The sequence below is a fragment of the Salvelinus namaycush genome, chromosome 28 (assembly GCF_016432855.1).
Source record: "Salvelinus namaycush isolate Seneca chromosome 28, SaNama_1.0, whole genome shotgun sequence".
NCBI lineage: Eukaryota > Metazoa > Chordata > Actinopteri > Salmoniformes > Salmonidae > Salvelinus > Salvelinus namaycush.
In genome coordinates, this window is record NC_052334.1 from 28,384,037 (window position 1) to 28,403,342 (window position 19,306).

Consider the following 19,306-nt stretch of genomic DNA (forward strand, 5'->3'; position numbering starts at 1 on the left):
GAGCTCTGTCTAGTTTATTTAAGGATTTGTGATTTTTTTCCTCTACAGTAGATGGCAGTAATGTAAATTATTCAGCGTGTACTTTGTAAGTTGAAAGGTCACGGAGCAGAGTTTCATGTTGTAGTACGTGTGCTTCTGACGGGCTAGCCATCTAGCTGAAGCTACAGAATTGCAGTGGGAATCATGGTACTACTTGAAAACGACTCGGTATGATAGAAAGCCCCATCGACTAATGTAGTACATCTTAGCTAGATACTGTCATTATTAGAATACTGGTTTAATTTGATAAGTGTTGTGCATTGGCATAGTGGAAAATAAACCACGGCTGCCTGCCGCCATAGTCACTAGCTAGCATTTGCTAACTATTCGTTTTGATTGCTTCTGTGGTCAGCTTTTTAGAATAAGAAATACTGGACACGTTTTTAGTTAGAAGTAGCTAGCAAGATAGCTAGGTCGTAGAGAGTGAGTTCGAATAAATATATCTAACGTTACACACACATGGACATATGTCGGCGAGTTAGGTAGCTAACGTTAGCCAGCTGGCTAGTATTAACATAACGTTAATACTAGCTACCACTACAGTTTATCACTGTTAACAAACCTAAATTACATCAGATTATTTTCCTCTAGTTTTTGACAGAGCTGACACGGCTGTTCCAGAAATGCAGGACCTCAGGCAGTGTTGCCATCACGTTAAAGAAATGTAAGTGCTCAGATCTTGTCAGCTGTGACTTATTTTGTGGCCGAGTTTATCCTTCAGTTCTTCCAGGAAATGTTCATGTTAGGCCTATATCCTCTTTTGAGCTCAACCTCAGAGGTTTACATTTACAGTGAGTTTAAATGTATTTATACATTTTATTTTACTTTTTGCAGTTTTTTTTACAAGCAAACATGCATAGACAAACAATAAACTTAAAGCAGCAATATGTAACTTTTTGGGCAACTCCACCAAATTCACATAGAAATGTGAGTTAAAGAACTATCATTCTCATTGAACGCACGTCTCTTAGAAACGGTAGATATGTTATGTGTGCTATGCTTCCCGTTAAGTAAAAGTTTTTCCTCTTACTTTCAGTTTTGTACACCAGCTTTAAACAGCTGAAAATACAATATTTTTGGTTATGGAAAATATATTTCAGAGCGGTTTAGACAGTAAAATGATACTCTACACTACACTTGCTTGTTTTGTCACGCAAACTATTTAAATGTTAGCAAACATGAGATGGCGTAGCGATTCTGCATATTTAACATGCATACATTTTTAGGGCTGACCCCAATTAGTCGACGGGTCTATTGTTTGGCTGTTGGTCGACCTGAGATTTGTTTTAGTCGAGCAGTAGCAAATATATGTTTTATGGCACGAGACGCCTGTTTGATTCGCGCCCATCTCAGTGAACTAATCCATTGCGGAGGCTGAGACTAATCTTAATCCATTGCGGAGTGGATGGCACAGTCCAAGAAGGTCTGTGAGGCTAAAATGCACGTCTCACTCCAGAATGCACTCTACTGCCAATTTGTGCACGTTCATTATTTCGTAACTTAATTGTGTGAATTGTTTGCCTTGATTGTTAGTGTATCAATTCCCCATTACATATACACTGCTCAAAAAAATAAAGGGAACACTAAAATAACACATCCTAGATCTGAATGAATGAAATATTCTTATTAAATACTTTTTTCTTTACATAGTTGAATGTGCTGACAACAAAATCACACAAAAATTATCAATGGAAATCAAATTTATCAACCCATTGAGGTCTGGATTTGGAGTCACACTCAAAAATTAAAGTGGAAAACCACACTACAGGCTGATCCAACTTTGATGTAATGTCCTTAGAACAAGTCAAAATGATGCTCAGTAGTGTGTGTGGCCTCCACGTGCCTGTATGACCTCCCTACAACGCCTGGGCATGCTCCTGATGAGGTGGCGGATGGTCTCCTGAGGGATCTCCTCCCAGACCTGGACTAAAGCATCCGCCAACTCCTGGACAGTCTGTGGTGCAACGTGGCGTTGGTGGATGGAGCGAGACACGATGTCCCAGATGTGCTCAATTGGATTCAGGTCTGGGGAACGGGCGGGCCAGTCCATAGAATCAATGCCTTCCTCTTGCAGGAACTGCTGACACACTCCAGCCACATGAGGTCTAGCATTGTCTTGCATTAGGAGGAACCCAGGGCCAACCGCACCAGCATATGGTCTCACAAGGGGTCTGAGGATCTCATCTCGGTACCTAATGGCAGTCAGGCTACCTCTGGCGAGCACATGGAGGGCTGTGCGGCCCCCCAAAGAAATGCCACCCCACACCATGACTGACCCACCGCCAAACCGGTCATGCTGGAGGATGTTGCAGGCAGCAGAACATTCTCCACGGCGTCTCCAGACTCTGTCACGTCTGTCACGTGCGTGTGAACCTGCTTTCATCTGTGAAGCGCCAGTGGCGAATTTGCCACTCTTGGTGTTCTCTGGCAAATGCCAAACGTCCTGCACGGTGTTGGGCTGTAAGCACAACCCCCACCTGTGGACGTCGGGCCCTCATACCACCCTCATGGAGTCTGTTTCTGACCGTTTGAGCAGACACATGCACATTTGTGGCCTGCTGGAGGTCATTTTGCAGGGCTCTGGCAGTGCTCCTCCTTGCACAAAGGCGGAGATAGCGGTCCTGCTGCTGGGTTGTTGCCCTCCTACGGCCTCCTCCACGTCTCCTGATGTACTGGCCTGTCTCCTGGTAGCGCCTCCATGCTCTGGACACTACGCTGACAGACACAGCAAACCTTCTTGCCACAGCTCGCATTGATGTGCCATCCTGGATGAGCTGCACTACCTGAGCCACTTGTAGACTCCGTCTCATGCTACCACTAGAGTGAAAGCACCGCCAGCATTCAAAAGTGACCAAAACATCAACCAGGAAGCATAGGAACTGAGAAGTGGTCTGTGGTCACCACCTGCAGAACCACTCCTTTATTGGGGGTGTCTTGCTAATTGCCTATAATTTCCACCTTTTGTCTATTCCATTTGCATGTGAAATGTATTGCCAATCAGTGTTGCTTCCTAAGTGGACAGTTTGATTTCACAGAAGTGTGATTGACTTGGAGTTACATTGTGTTGTTTAAGTGTTCCCTTTATTTTTTTGAGCAGTGTATAATCAGTAATAGCTTATATTTACCGTTAATTTCTAATCTACAGTTTTTGTTTGGTTATGGTAATTTCTGTTAATACATTCAATATATTATTATTCTAGTCTTTTACCATTATCATTGTCAGAGTGGAAACGTTGTTTGAAGAGCGCACAACCTATGCTACACTTGTGCGAAACAAGTTTTGGTTCATTACATTTACAAGTTATGTCAATTTAGTCATTGTCTTTGTTTGGAGCGCTACTGTGAATGTTGAGTAAGGACTCGAACTGATTATGCATAGAGGTAGGCTACCTGGCCGGGGGGCAAATGTAGGCATATAAATGTGCCCATTTGGGGATATGATAGTATTTCTGATTGGCTTAACGCACCACCACTAATGAGCTGTGGAGCTTCTCAAAGTAATGTGTTCTTCACCTCAAACAGCAAGCAAACAAAGTCTGTTTTTACATACATTGAGAATAACAATAGTTCCTCAATGTATTTGAAAAATCTTTCCAGGGCTCACTGGCGCAGGAAACTGATGGCCCAGAATATTTCATAAGTTGCAAGTTTGCTAGCGTGAACTTCTGGCTGGACCCAAGTTGATAGTTGATACAATGTTTCAAGTCCGTTGCAGAAAGGCCATGGGTAGACAATATTTATTTTTATTAGGATATTTTCTACCTGCAGGCTGCAATGTTTTTATTTGTTGCTTTGTGTAGGCTATTTTTTTCATATTTGGCAATAGAAGTTACTTTTTGGGTTTGTATCATTTTTATTTAGATTTCGATAGAATTTTGGTTAACCACATGACAATGATTTTTAGATACGAAGACGTTATTATAAATTAAATGAAACTGTTCCACGAAAATGTGCATAAGAAAACCATAACTGGTACGCAGGTTGGTAGAAATTGTAAGATAAATTGGCATTCTACATGAGAAAGGTTACTGACTCCTCGTGTAGCCTATTACCGCCACCTTCAGGAGAGTAACGGCTGCGAAAGCCAGTAGGACCTGAAGGAGAATAGTCGGGGTTAGGTTAAGGTTTTTCGCTTCTGGTTATCTTGATCTCTGGCTCCCTCTTGAGTCATTTGTGGTGCATTTCATCAAACTGCATCAGACAAGCGTATATTTGATTTCATTAAAAAACATAGGGTGTGTCTATATATGGAAAAATACACTGTAAAACATTTCTACCAATCAATTGGGTGAAAGAACAGGCGACTTTCGGTCACACAATATTTTTTTTAGTCTGGCACAGCCGTAATACCTTTCCACCTAGATGAATAACATCACATATGCTCAGACCCAAATGTCCCCAACGTATCCACACCCAATGTTGTTTCTAATACTTTTAAGACTACCGCATATGACTTTATATTGTGTTATGTTTTTCTGTTTGTTGCCAGACTTTTTTTCAAATTTGAATAATAAAGCATTTGATTCTTCCATTCTCTTAACGTTGGAGTATCATTTAACTTCCAGTATTTAAGTAATAGCTTCTTCAATATAAGTGACACTCAATGGTTTGGACAATATTGTTTATCTCACCACACTCCCATATGCCATGTCTTGAAATATGCCGATAGACGGATTAAACGTACATTTACATTGTAAAACTTCCTACAGCCAGCTTTCTAATTCTGCTCATATCTTTTGGACTTTATAACACTCCCAGAATGCATTAATTATTGAGTCATTGTTAGTTTTACACTTACTACATGACTTTGCCATGGTGCTGTATAATTTGAATTTTGTCTCTTGTATAATACATTCGATACATTAATTTATACTGGATTAGGCATACATTTTTGTTAACTGTAATTTAGTTTTTTATATTCAAACACTCCCTACATCTTGTGCCAATATCAGTTATTTTTATTTGTTGGTTCCAATAGTATACATTTTTTCTGATTCAAATAGGATTCCCTCAATTTTGCTCTGATGCCCCAATTTTGACCTGAAAGCTTATGTGAAATAAATCTTTTAAGTTGCATACAGTATATTTGATCATGTCTACATTGGTCAGTCCAAAATTGCTTTTTAATTCTGTCATGGAAATATTTATTTACTTTTACCACGTCATTTACGGTTTCTATGCCTTTAGTTTTCCATGCGAGTCAATTTATCAGTGAATTCTGAAAAGCTATCCAAGGATTGTTCCATAGTGTTGTGTTTTTAGGGAGTAATATTGGTTCTTTGTACAATCTGTTTCATTTTCTTCCATGTTATAGTGTTCTTAACTAAGAAGGTGTTAATGTTCTTAGCTCCATCCTTTGGGGATGAGCATGGATATCTTCAATATGTTCCTCTTTAAATCAAATCAAACTTTATTTGCCACATGTGCCAAATACAAGTGTAGACTTTACAGTGAAATGCTTACTTACAAGCCCTTAACCAACAGTGCAGTTCTAGAAGAAGGAAGTATTTACCAAGTAGGCTAAAATAAAAAGTAATAATAAAAAGTAACACAATAACGAGGCTACAGTGGGGCAAAAAAGTATTTAGTCAGCCACCAATTGTGCAAGTTCTCCCACTTAAAAAGATGAGAGAGGCCTGTAATTTTCATCATAGGTACACTTTAACTATGACAGACAAAATGAGAAAAAAGAATCCAGAAAATCACATTGTAGGATTTTTAATGAATTTATTTGCAAATTATGGTGGAAAATAAGTATTTGGTCACCTACAAACAAGCAAGATTTCTGGCTCTCACAGACCTGTAACTTCTTTAACTTCTAGTTCCTCCCAAACCCGGATCCGGGAGCACCCCCATCAGTAAAAAAGCTGACTAGCATAGCCTAGCATAGCGTCACAAGTAAATACTAGCATCTAAATATCATTAAATCACAAGTCCAAGACACCAGATGAAAGATACACATCTTGTGAATCCAGCCATCATTTCTGATTTTTAAAATGTTTTACAGGGAAGACACAATATGTAAATCTATTAGCTAACCACGTTAGCAAAAGACACCAATTTTTTTACTCCACCATTTTTTTACTGCATCAGTAGCTATCACAAATTCGACCAAATAAAGATATAAATAGCCACTAACCAAGAAACAACTTCATCAGATGATAGTCTGATAACATATTTATTGTATAGCATATGTTTTGTTAGAAAAATGTGCATATTTCAGGTATAAATCATAGTTTACCATTGCAGCCACCATCACAACTCTCACCAAAGCAACTAGAATAACTACAGAGACCATCGTGTATTACCTAATTACTCATCATAAAACATTTCTTAAAAATACACAGCGTACAGCAAATGAAAGACACAGATCTTGTGAATCCAGCCAATATTTCAGATTTTCTAAGTGTTTTACAGCGAAAACACAATATAGCATTATATTAGCTTACCACAATAGCCAGAAACACAACACCATTTACCAGCAGCAAAGGTTAGCGATCGTAACAAACAGGCAAAAGATATATAATTTGACTAACCTTGATATTCTTCATCAGATGACAGTCCTGTAACATCATATTACACAATGCATATAGGGTTTGTTCGAAAATGTGCATATTTAGCGGCACAAATCGTGGTTATACAATGTGATTAGTGGCCAAAACTTCAAGCAATCTGTCCGGCGCCATCTTGGAGAGGCACCTATTCTAATCGATAAGTAATCATAAACTTGACTAAAAAAATACAGGTTGGACAGCAAATGAAAGATACATTAGTTCTTAATGCAACCGCTGTGTTAGATTTTTAAAATTAACGTTACTGCGCAATACAGCGTGCGCTAAAGCGAGACCGCACCGAAATTCATGGCGGAATTATTATTTGACATTTGTCAACATAAATACGAATTAACAGCATAAAGACTGCTTACTATTTGCTGAGCTTCCATCAGAATCTTGGGCATGGTGTCCTTTCTCCAGAACAATCGTCTTTTGGTTGAAAGATGTCCTCTTCTCCTGTAGAAATAGCAGCTAACGATAGCCATCCACTGGAGAGGTGTCCAACTCGTGATAGCGCGTCACAAAGAAATCCCAGAAAATCGCAATAAACTGATATAAACTGCTATAAGTCGGTTTAAATTAACTACCTTATGATGTCTTTAACACCTATAACGAATAAAAACATGACCGGAGATATAGAACTGCTAAAACGAAAGCTTTTGCAGGACGCCATTGTGATGTCCCTCTTGCGCCAGGCGCCCCGTTGAAAAGAACGGTACTTCCGTTCCATGAACTTTTATAGTGCCCGAGATGGTGCAATCCACTCCATTCAAATTCTCACCGCTTACTGACATCTAGAGGAAGGCGTATGCAGTGCATGTAGCCCCATAGCTTACATGGGGACTTATAAACTGACCCTAGAACAGGGACCTCGATTTCAGAAATCTCACTTCCTGACAGGAAATGTGCTGCAGAATGAGTTCTGTTTCACTCAGAGAAATAATTCAAACGGTTTTAGAAACTAGAGAGTGTTTTCTATCCAATAGTAATAATAATATGCATATTGTACAAGCAATAATTGAGTAAGAGGCAGTTTAATTTGGGAACGAATTTTTACAAAGTCGAAATGGCGCCCCCCTATTGACAAAAGGTTTAAATTCTCACGAGTCACAAACCCGGATCTGGGATCCCCCCCCCATCAAAAAAGCTGACTAGCATAGCCTAGCCTAACGCGACAGGGATATCATATAATATAATTTTCATGAAATCACAAGTCCAAGACACCAAATGAAAGATAAACATCTTGTGAATCCAGCCATCATTTCCGATTTTTTTAAAGTTTTACAGCGAAAACACTGTATTTCTATTAGCTAACCACGATAGCAAAAGACTCAACCGCATATTTTCACAATTTTTTTATCGCATAGGTAGCTATCACAAATTCGACCAAATAAAGATATAAATAGTCACTAACCAAGAAACAACTTCATCAGATGACAGTCTTATAACAGATTTATTATATAGCATATGTTTTGTTTGAAAAATTTGCATATTTCAGGTATAAATCATAGTTTTACATTGCAGCCACCATCACAAATCTCACCAAAGCAGCTAGAATAACTACAGAGACCAACGTGAAATACCTAAATACTCATCATAAAACATTTATGAAAAATACATGGTGTACAGCAAATGAAAGACAAAGATATTTTGAATCCAGACAATATTTCAGATTTTTTAAGTGTTTTACAGCGAAAACACAATATAGCATTATATTAGCTTACTACAATAGCCAACAACACAACCGCATTCATTCAACGCAACGGTAGCGATAGCGAAAAAAACAGCAAAAGATATACATTTATTCACTAACCTTCACAATCTTCATCAGATGACAGTCCTATAACATCATATTACACAATACGTATATGGTTTGTTCGAAAATGTGCATATTTAGCGGTACAAATCGTGGTTTTACAATGTGAATACGTAGTCAAAATGCACAAAAATTGTCCGGAGAAATCTTGAGGCACCTAATCTAATCAAATAACTAATCATAAACTTTACTAAAAAATACATGTTGGACAGCAAATGAAAGATACACTAGTTCTTAATGCAACCGCTGTGTTAGATTTAAAAAAATAACTTTAGTACGACATACAGCTTACGTTATAGCGAGACAGCGCCCAAAATCAGGGCGGAAAATACGACTACACATTTTCGACAGAAATACAAAATAACATCATAAATGGTTCCTATTTTTGATGAGCTTCCATTAGAATGTTGTACAAGTTGTCCTTTGTCCAGAATAATCGTTGTTTGGTTGTAGAATGTCCTCTTCACCTGTCGAATTAGCAACCAAAGCTAGCCATGTGGCGCAGGAGTGTCCAACTTCACCATAACGCAAAGAAATAAAAATGCCGAAAATCGCAATAAACTGATATAACTCGGTTTAAAATAACTACTTTATGATGTTTTTAACACATATATCAAATAAAATCAGAGCTGGAGATATCTAACGTCTTTACCGAAAGCTTTTCAGAACGCAATCCAGGGGTCCTTCCCGCGCCTTGCTGAACAAAGGAAACTTGGGGTCATGTCATTCCAAGAGCTCTCATTTGACCTCAGATCAAGCTATACACCCCATTCCACCTCTCACTGCCTATTGAAATCTAGTGGAAGGTGTATGCAGTGCATGTAGATCCATAGATTTAAGGCAAATTAATAGGATGGCCCTGGAACAGAGCTCCGATTTCAGATTTTTCACTTCCTGACAGGAAGTTTGCTGCAAAATGAGTTCTGTTTTACTCACAGATATAATTCAAACGGTTTTAGAAACTAGAAAGTGTTTTCTATCCAATATTAATAATAATATGCATATTGTACGAGCAAGAATTGAGTACGAGGCAGTTTAATTTGGGAACGATTTTTTACAAAGTGAAAATAGCGCCCCCCTATTGAAAAAAGGTTGAGGCTCCTCTGTCCTCCACTCGTTACCTGTATTAATGGCACCTGTTTGAACTTGTTATCAGTATAAAAGACACCTGTCCACAACCTCAAACAGTCACACTCCAAACTCCACTATGGCCAAGACCAAAGAGCTGTCAAAGGACACCAGAAACAGAATTGTAGACCTGCACCAGGCTGGGAAGACTGCATCTGGAATAGGTAAGCAGCTTGGTTTGAAGAAATCAACAGTGGGAGCAATTATTAGGAAATGGAAGACATACAAGACCACTGATAATCTCCCTCGATCTGGGGCTCCACGCAAGATCTCACCCCGTGGGGTCAAAATGATCACAAGAACGGTGAGCAAAAATCCCAGAACCACACGGGGGGACCTAGTGAATGACCTGCAGAGAGCTGGGACCAAAGTAACAAAGCCTACCATCAGTAACACACTACGCCGCCAGGGACTCAAATCCTGCAGTGCAAGATGTGTCCCCATGCTTAAGACAGTACATGTCCAGGCCCATCTGAAGTTTGCTAGAGAGCATTTGGATGATCCAGAAGAAGATTGGGAGAATGTCATATGGTCAGATGAAACCAAAATTGAACTTTTTGGTAAAAACTCAACTCGTCGTGTTTGGAGGACAAAGAATGCTGAGTTGCATCCAAAGAACACCATACCTACTGTGAAGCATGGGGGTGGAAACATCATGCTTTGGGGCTGTTTTTCTGCAAAGGGACCAGGACGACTGATCCGTGTAAAGGAAAGAATGAATGGGGCCATGTATCGTGAGATTTTGAGTGAAAACCTCCTTCCATCAGCAAGGGCATTGAAGATGAAACGTGGCTGGGTCTTTCAGCATGACAATGATCCCAAACACACCGCCCGGGCAACGAAGGAGTGGCTTCGTAAGAAGCATTTCAAGGTCCTGGAGTGGCCTAGCCAGTCTCCAGATCTCAACCCCATAGAAAATCTTTGGAGGGAGTTGAAAGTCCGTGTTGCCCAACAACAGCCCCAAAACATCACTGCTCTAGAGGAGATCTGCATGGAGGAATGGGCCAAAATACCAGCAACAGTGTGTGAAAACCTTGTGAAGACTTACAGAAAACGTTTGACCTCTGTCATTGCCAACAAAGGGTATATAAAAAAGTATTGACCAAATACTTATTTTCCACCATTTGCAAATAAATTCATTAAAAATCCTACAATGTGATTTTCTGGATTTTTTTTCTCATTTTGTCTGTCATAGTTAGTGTACCCATGATGAAAATTACAGGCCTCTCATCTTTTTAAGTGGGAGAACTTGCACAATTGGTGTCTGACTAAATACTTTTTTGCCCCACTGTACAACTGTTATGCATGGAATTTTAGATCCACTTCTCCTTAATGCAACCGCTGTGTCAGATTTCATAAAAACTTTACGGAAAAAGCACACCGTGTAATAATCTGAGTACAGCACTCAGAGCCCAAACAACCCAAACAGATATCCGCCATGTTGTGTAGTCAACAGAAGTCATAAATAGTATTATAAATATTCACTTACCTTTGATCTTCATCAGAATGCACTCCCAGGAATCCCAGTTCCACAATAAATGTTTGTTTTGTTCGATAATGTCCATCATTTATGTCCAAAAACTTCCTTTTTGTTCGCGCGTTTAGCCCAGTAATCAAAATTCATGAGGCGCAATCACTAGATGCAGACAAAGTCAAAAAGTTCCGTTACAGTCCGTAGAAACATGTCAAACGATGTATAGAATCAATCTTTAGGATGTTTTCAACAAATCTTCAATAATGTTCCAACTTGAGAATTCCTTTGTCTGTAGAATTGCAATGGAGCGCAAGCTAACTATCACGTGAACGCGCGTGGTCAGCTCATGCCTTTGGCAGACCTCTGACTCAATCCCCTCTCATTCGCCCCCACTTCACAGTAGAAGCCTCAAACAAGGTTCTAAAGACTGTTGACATCTAGTGGAAGCCGTAGGAAGTGCAATATGACCCCATAGACACTGTGTATTCGATAGGAAATTAGTTTCCTGGTTGGATTTTTTTCTCAGATTTTTGCCTGCCATATGAGTTCTATTATATTCACAGACATCATTCAAACAGTTTTAGAAACTGCAGAGTGTTTTCTATCCAAATCTACTAATTATATGCATATTCTAGCTTTTATGGCTGAGTAGCAGGCAGTTTAACTTGGGCACGCTTTTCATCCAACGTTCCCAATGCTGCCCCCTACCCTAGTGAAGTTAAACAACTCCTTTGTAAGATACATGTTTTAAAATGAAACATGTATGGAAACAGGTGAATTAAAACTCCTCAAAACTTACCAGGAAGCATGTAGTCCTTGGTTCAGACTGTGTAGTAGTGTTGGCTCAATAGCATCTCATTAGTGTGCAAGATCTTGAGAATCAGCTGAACATGTGATGGAAGTGTGCACTGCACATGTGATGGAAGAATGCATTGTGCATGCAGAGGGTTGCAATTCCATTGAATAGGGGATAGTTTAACCAAAATATGGCACAAGACCTAGAATTGCCTTTACTGTTCACTGTTATGAGCACATTTTTAAATGAATTTAAGCCCTGGAATTTGGGGAATTTTGCTTAACTTCCCATGGAAAGTTTCCGACCCTTTGCAACCTAGGTATGACGCTACAAGCTTGACACACCTATATTTTGGGAGTTTCTCCCATTCTTCTCTGCAGATCCTCTCAAGCGCTGTCAGGTTGGATGGGGGAGCATCGCTGCATAGCTATTTTCAGGTCTCTCCAGAGATGTTAGATCGGGTTCAAGTCCAAGCTCTGGCTGGGCCACTCAAGGACATTCAAAGACTCGTCCCCGAAGCCACTCCTGCATTGTCTTAGCTGTGTGGTTAGGGTCGTTGTCCTATTGGAAGGTGAACCTTCGCCCCAGTCTGAGGTCCTGAGCGCTCTTTTCACGAAGGATCTCTCTCTGTACTTTGCTCTGTTCATCTTTCCCTTGATCCCAGTCACTGCCGCTGAAAAACATCCCCACAGCATGATGCTGCCACCACCATGCTTCACCTTAGGAATGGTGCCAGGTTTCTTCCAGATGTGACGCTTGGCAGTCAGGCCAAAGAGTTCAATCTTGGTTTCAACAGGGTCTGAATACTTAAGTAAATAAGTATTTTTTTTATTTTTTTATAAATTTCCTAAAATTCTAAACCTGTATTCGCTTTGTCATTATGGGGTATGTGCTGTAGTTTTGCTTTAGGATATTTATATATTTTAATTTATATATTATTTCAGCTGGGAAGTTAAATGCTTCCGAAGACGGTCAAAAGCATTTTTTGCATCAACAGCCATTATTGATAAATCTACATCTTGTTTTTTTGCGTATTGTATTATACTGAGAAATGTTCTTGTATTTTAAGTGTCTATTTAAAAAAATAAAAAAATAAAAACTGATGAATATGTATCAAATCTGGAAATACTTTTGCCATTCTGTTGCCCTTGAGTTTAATTATTGTTTCAATTTTATAAAATGTATGGGTCTAATCTGTTGGGAACTCCAGAATTTACTGGTTTTAATATAACTGAAGTAACTGTTTGATACATGGACCTAGGAAGCACTGAATTGAGTGACATGAGTTGTTATTTAAGTAAATAGAGGCGCTACTTTGTCCCAAAATATAAAATACAATTCTATGGGAAAGCTGTGCTTTTCTCAGCGCAAATGTTTTAATTGTGTAATATTTTTCTGTGATTTTCCATTTTTTTGTGACTTTATCTGCTGGTAGTTGCTTCAGGGTTATTGAATCTAAGGCTGTCGGATCAGTCCAACTACAGTGAGTAATCCTGTTGACCTGTAGTTTGTTGTCACGAACTTTACAGATGACGGGAGAACCAAACCAGTCCCCAGAAAAGGCCAACAAGAAAGTTATGAACCAGCAGACAACAAGTGTCTACTCAGAGCGTCAGACGGCAAGAAGAAAATCAGCACAGTGGTAAGTCTACAACATCATGTGGCAATGAAGTGATTTATGATGGTTTGGTTGATATTTAGAATAAAATATTTTTCTTACCTAGTCAGGCAATTAGTCCATACATCTCTACTTAGTATTTAGCCAGACTAGATTCCGACTTCACGCTTGCGTACAGCTGCACTGGGGTCGGACAGACTTCCTGTTTCGATTAAGACACTGCGGAACCGGTGCGAGATTGCTTGTTTTTCAGGAAACTGCCCTTTTCGTCCTCATGCATGGTTGCATAAGCCACAGCCATTTTGTAATGGCAGTGTCAGCCAATCAGCTCCTTTGTTGTTCGAAGCGACGTGCCATTCCATAATGGTTGCTGTGGCTACTGCTAGCTAGCATGAGGATGAAAACAGCAGTTTAATTAAACTAGCACTTTACTCAAAAACTTAACATTTCTGAGCGCAACGCAATTTCACATCCCTGGGTTGAGGTGCGATTTCCGAGCCGGATCTGCGGTGGCTTAATGTAAACAGGAAGCCTATTCGACCCCAGTGCAGCTGTAAGCAAGCGTAGGGTCGGAATCTATTCTGTCTACTTAGTAATCCGATGTTGTCAATTGATCTTGGGTGTTCTGACATCAAATCAAAGTTTATTTTTCACGTGCGCCGAATATAACCGTTGTAGACCTTACAGTGAAATGCTTACTTACAGGCTCTAACCCAGTGGTTCTTACCATTGTTGGAGGTACTGAACCCCACCAGTTTCATATGCGAATTCACCAAACCCTTCTTAATTGGAAAAATAAAATGTGATTTTTTTTCAAATTCAAAACATAGGTATATATTTTACTGGTGCACAAAATTAACCCGTGCATCAACATCAACACCGTGTGTTCAAAGAACAAAATCATCAAAACATGATTTTCACACAAAAACATAATAATGAATATTTACTGCAAATCAGTGTGACTTCTGCTGTTGCCTTTCAGAGACCAGTTCAGAAATGCGCGGCTTCACCTTGGCAAGTGCCACTCTCATGTCATTTTCGCAACAAAGTCTGTTCCTTTTCTTCGTTTTTATGTCCAGCATCCTCAAAGGATTGCTCGCAAAGATGTGTTGTAACAAACGGTATGAAAATCTCCAGAGCTTTCTTAGCAATAACAGGGTACGTTACCATTTGTTGACACCAAAACGTTGAAAGCGTTGTTGCTCTGAAGAGTTGCTGTTGAACCTGGCTCTGCTGAATTTCAATGATTTCATCAAGGTATTCATCATTGACATCTGTTGTCTCAACACTAAACGTGAACGGCTGTCTCACCCATGCTGGATATGACTCTCTTGTAGGGAAGTATCTGTTGAGAGACTTTGCAAGCTCATCTAAGTGCGTGGCAATTGCTTGCTTCAGTTCCGCGGGTACAGAAATGTCTCCGATTCCAGATACATCTTCGATCTTACTCACACAGTCGTCCAGCAGGGGAAAGTTTGCGAAGTTATCGTTCTCTGTTCGTCGTTTCCATAACGGTAGCTTTTTTTGAAAAGCCTTCAGGTTTTCCTCCGCTTCGATGATGTTGACTCCACCGCCCTGCATCTTTTGATTGAGATGATTGAGAGCTGCGACGATATCAGCCATGTACGCTAAAATGAGAATGAACTCAGAATTTTTGAAGCAATCTGCATGACAATGTTGGTGCTCTTGCAAAAACAGGGCTAATTCCACACGCACGGCAAAAACACGATTCAGCACCTGTCCCCGGGATAACCACCGAACGTTAGAATGGTACAGAAGTACCTCGAATTCAGAGCCCATTTCTTTACACAGCTCACTGAAGATGCGGTGCCTCAGAGCACTAGTTCGCACATAGTTCACGCATTCCACTACAATTTTTAATACTTCTGCCAGTTTTGGAGGCAAGGTTTTTGTTGCAAACGCATGCCTGTGCAGAATACAATGCGTAACAATGATGTGTGGTGCATCGGCTTTCACTAGCGCACCAAAACCAGACTTTCTTCCCAGCATGACTGGAGCTCCGTCCGAACAAACTGCAGAAACCATATCCCACGAAAGATTGTTGTCTTTGAAGAAGTCATCCACAAGTTTCTTCACATCGGCTGCCTTAGTTGTTGTTGTAAGAGGCTTACAAAATAAAAAATCTTCCTTTATCACGTCATCTTTCACATAGCGCACGAATACAGCAAGCTGGCTTAGTTTGGAAACGTCTGTGGGCTCGTCGAGTTGAAGGCTGAATTTTGCCGGGCTTGAAATCAGATCTGCAACTACTTGAGCCAAGATGTCTTTCCTCATGTCCTCTATTCTGTCGCTGATGGTGTCATTTGAAAGAGGAATTTGGGATAATTTAACTTCAGCCTCTTTTCCCAGCATGATATTCGCCATCTTCAACACAGCTGGTTTTATGAGTGTTTCACCAATGGTGTGTGGTTTGCCCTGCTTTGCGATCAGGTAAGCAACTTCGTACGATGCTGTGAGGATCGGTTTGTTGATGGGTACAAAGCCGAGAACAGGCAGAGTAGCCTTTTCATCGAATCTGGCTCTCTTCACCTTGAATTCAGCGAGCGTTGTGTTCTTGTATTTTCCATCTCCATGCAGCTTAAGGAAGTGTTCTCTTAGTTTTGCCGGTGCTAGACTAGAATTGCTCAACTTGGCATTGCAAATCGTGCAGTTAGGACGCTGACTCCCATCACGTTCCGTTATACATGTGAATCCATATTGTACATATTCGTCCGACCACTTTCTTTTTTTTCTCTCGACATAGTAAGTATGAAGGGATTAAAATATTAAGAAAGAAATCACAAGACTTACCATCACGACAGTCACAAGTCGACTACTGAGCGCACCAAATTCCCTGCAGCACAGATAGGCCAAGCGATGTAGCGTGATCACCTGCAGCCAATGATGGCCAAGCGGGGCGTGTCATCACGAATCATATGAGTCGGATGTGTGTCTTGACCTCCGCCGAACCCCTGAGACTGACTCACCGAATCCCTGGGGTTCGATCGAACCCAGGTTAAGAACCACTGCTCTAACCAATAGTGCAAAAAAGGTATTAGGTGAACAATAGGTAGGTAAAGAAATAAAACAACAGTAAAAAGACAGGCTATATACAGTAGCAAGGCTACATACAGACACTGGTTAGTCAGGCTGATTGAGGTAGTATGTACATGTAGATATGGTTAAAGTGACTATGCATATATGATGAACAGAGAGTAGCAGTAGCGTAAAAGAGGGGGTTGGTGGGTGGGACACAATGCAGATAGCCCGGTTAGCCAATGTGCGGGAGCACTGGTTGGTCGGACCAATTTTAGGTAGTATGTACATGAATGTATAGTTAAAGTGACTATGCATATATGATAAACAGAGAGTAGCAGCAGCGTAAAAAGAGGGGTTGGGGGGGGCACACAATGCAAATAGTCCGGGTAGCCATTTGACTACCTGTTCAGGAGTCTTATGGCTGGAGGGCCTTCCTTTGACACCGCCTGGTGTAGAGGTCCTGGATGGCAGGCAGCCACTGTTGTGTCATCTGCAAACTTAATGATGGTGTTGGAGTCGTGCCTGGCCATGCAGTCGTGGGTGAACAGGGAGTACAGGAGGGGACTGAGCACGCACCCCTGGGGATCTCCAGTATTGAAGATCAGCGTGGCAGATGTGTTGCTGCTTACCCTTACCACCTGGGGGCGGCCCGTCAGGAAGTCCAGGATCCAGTTGCAGAGGGAGGTGTTTCGTCCCAGGATCCTTAGCTTAGTGATTAGCTTTGAGGGTACTATGATGTTGAACTCTAACTTAGCTGTTGAAATAAATCCATATGATTTGCTATACCTTGCAGACAGTAGTGCTAATCAAAGTTTTCCTTTTATCTCCAGGTTAGCACCAAAGAAGTAATCAAGTTCCAGATGGTAGGTACTGACTTTGTGGTATGGTTTTTGTAACAAATGCGTCCCTGGAGCACTGAATGCACATTGTCTTGTTTGACTAGATCTATGAAATGCTAAAAATGATTTAGCCAATCATTTAAACACGTTCCTTTTGACAAACTCCTCTTGTCTGCTTTCTCTCTTTTCAACTTGTCAGGCATACTCTAACCTCCTGAGAGCACATATGGATGGCCTTAAGAAGAAAGACAAGAAAAGCAAAAGCAAGAAAACCAAAGCCACCCAATGAGCAACAGACTCTTTCATAGCATACTGGGGGAACCCAGACTGGCCTGTACCACCTCCAAGGCGCTCCAACTATCATCTCTACCCCCATCCTTCCTGCTGCTGGCTGCGGCCCACAATCTTCCACCTGGGGACTGCTTTGACATCATGCCATTGTTTACACAGCAGTGTCTCATCCCTGGCCAGTGTATGGCATCGGTCTATAGGGATGAAGGGAAAGCTGAGGAGTTTAACACTCAGAGAGGATACAATAAGTGAGCTGCCTTTTTAGATCAACCCCCCCACCCCCATGTCAACATCTCTGGTCTGGATCCAAATTACACAGAGCTGCATCGTTTATGTAGTCACGGAAAGGATGGAGCGCGTTGATAAAATGCCTTTCAAATCGTTTTCATTTTAACTACTATCTATTTAGTCAGTTCGGTTTGCATGCATCAATTTGATTACATGTTCACTAAAGTGCTGATTTACTTTCCAACTGGACCTTGTCTTAACCATTTATGGATAGATGATTAAATGTATAACTATATACTAACTATGAGTGAAGCTGCCACATGCATTTGTTAGGGTTGGGGCTGAATGTTTTTTTTGCCATTCGGAAATGTTAGATTATTATATTTTATGGTGGAAAGTGAGATACAGAATTGTTTATGTTTTTACTTAAGAAGAAATTATTAAATGGGTGAGTTCCTTATTGGTCCAATTAGTTCTTTGTCACTCATGTGTCTACTTAATGAAGGTGGTAAATTCATAGTTAGCTAATCTGTAAAGAGAGGATCCAAAAGTTAGCTGACACATTGTAAGGCCTCTATTGTACTTTTGAAGTGTGTACTGTTATGTTGTATTATCAATTCAAATGCAGAAAAGCTGCAGCCTCTTAATTTGTAGGATGTATTTGCCATGTGATGGAAGATTGAGTGAGGGAAAAAGTATTAAGAAACTTCTGAATAATATAGTATATTTGCTGGTGGCTGAAAGGCATATTTGATTTATGGATACAGAGAGAACCTTGTACTTGATAAATTTAGTTTTTAATCAACAGGCTTGGTTTTCCTTACTGGGTGTAAACCTAACCATGATAATTATCATTAAGGATTATAATTACTTTCCAGTGAATGACAAACAGCTGCAGCTTTTAACACAAATGTCAGATGAATGATGTCATGTCATCGTTTATCACAATGTCATTGATGAGGAATACAAATTGTTACTGTAAAAGGAGAAATAAGTGCTTTGTTGGAATAAATAACAATCTGGCAGCGGTTTGTTGAAATAAGGAATACGCCGTTTAACTTTACATTGTAGTCTGATAACACTATGCCTAATAATATGAGCTACAGTTGAAGTCGGAAGTTTACATACACCTTAGCCAAATACATTTAAACTCAGTTTTTCACAATTCCTGACATTTAATCCTAGTAAAAATTCCCTGTCTTAGGTCAGTTAGGATCACCACTTTATTTTAAGAATGTGAAATGTCAGAATAATAGAGAATTATTTATTTCAGCTTTTATTTATTTCATCACATTCCCAGTGGGTCAGAAGTTTACACACACAATTAGTATTTGGTAGCATTGCCTTTAAATTGTTTAACTTGGGTCAAACGTTTCGGGTAGCCTTCCACAAGCTTCCCACAATAAGTTGGGTGAATTTTGGCCCATTCCTCCTGACAGAGCTGGTGTAACTGAGTCAGGTTTGTAGGCCTCCTTGCTCACACA

At 40.2% G+C, this 19,306-nt stretch overlaps 1 protein-coding gene across 1 annotated transcript; it reads left to right on the forward strand.

Annotated features, from left to right (window-relative positions):
• Positions 1 to 99: 99 nt before the first annotated feature.
• On the forward strand, positions 100 to 18,857 carry LOC120023401 (signal recognition particle 14 kDa protein). Its single transcript, XM_038967416.1, has 5 exons — positions 100 to 207; positions 631 to 703; positions 13,337 to 13,449; positions 17,295 to 17,327; positions 17,503 to 18,857. The coding sequence occupies exons 1-5, from the start codon at positions 184 to 186 to the stop codon at positions 17,590 to 17,592; spliced, it is 333 nt and encodes a 110-aa protein (XP_038823344.1). The 5' UTR covers positions 100 to 183; the 3' UTR covers positions 17,593 to 18,857.
• Positions 18,858 to 19,306: the final 449 nt, after the last annotated feature.

Excerpts from the sequence above, each read along its gene's own strand:
- LOC120023401 (XM_038967416.1), top strand. The coding sequence starts at position 184 with ATGGTACTACTTGAAAACGACTCG. Across the intron at positions 704-13,336 it reads TGCCATCACGTTAAAGAAAT|ATGACGGGAGAACCAAACCA; the intron begins GTAAGTGCTCAG and ends CGAACTTTACAG. Across the intron at positions 13,450-17,294 it reads AGAAGAAAATCAGCACAGTG|GTTAGCACCAAAGAAGTAAT; the intron begins GTAAGTCTACAA and ends TTTTATCTCCAG.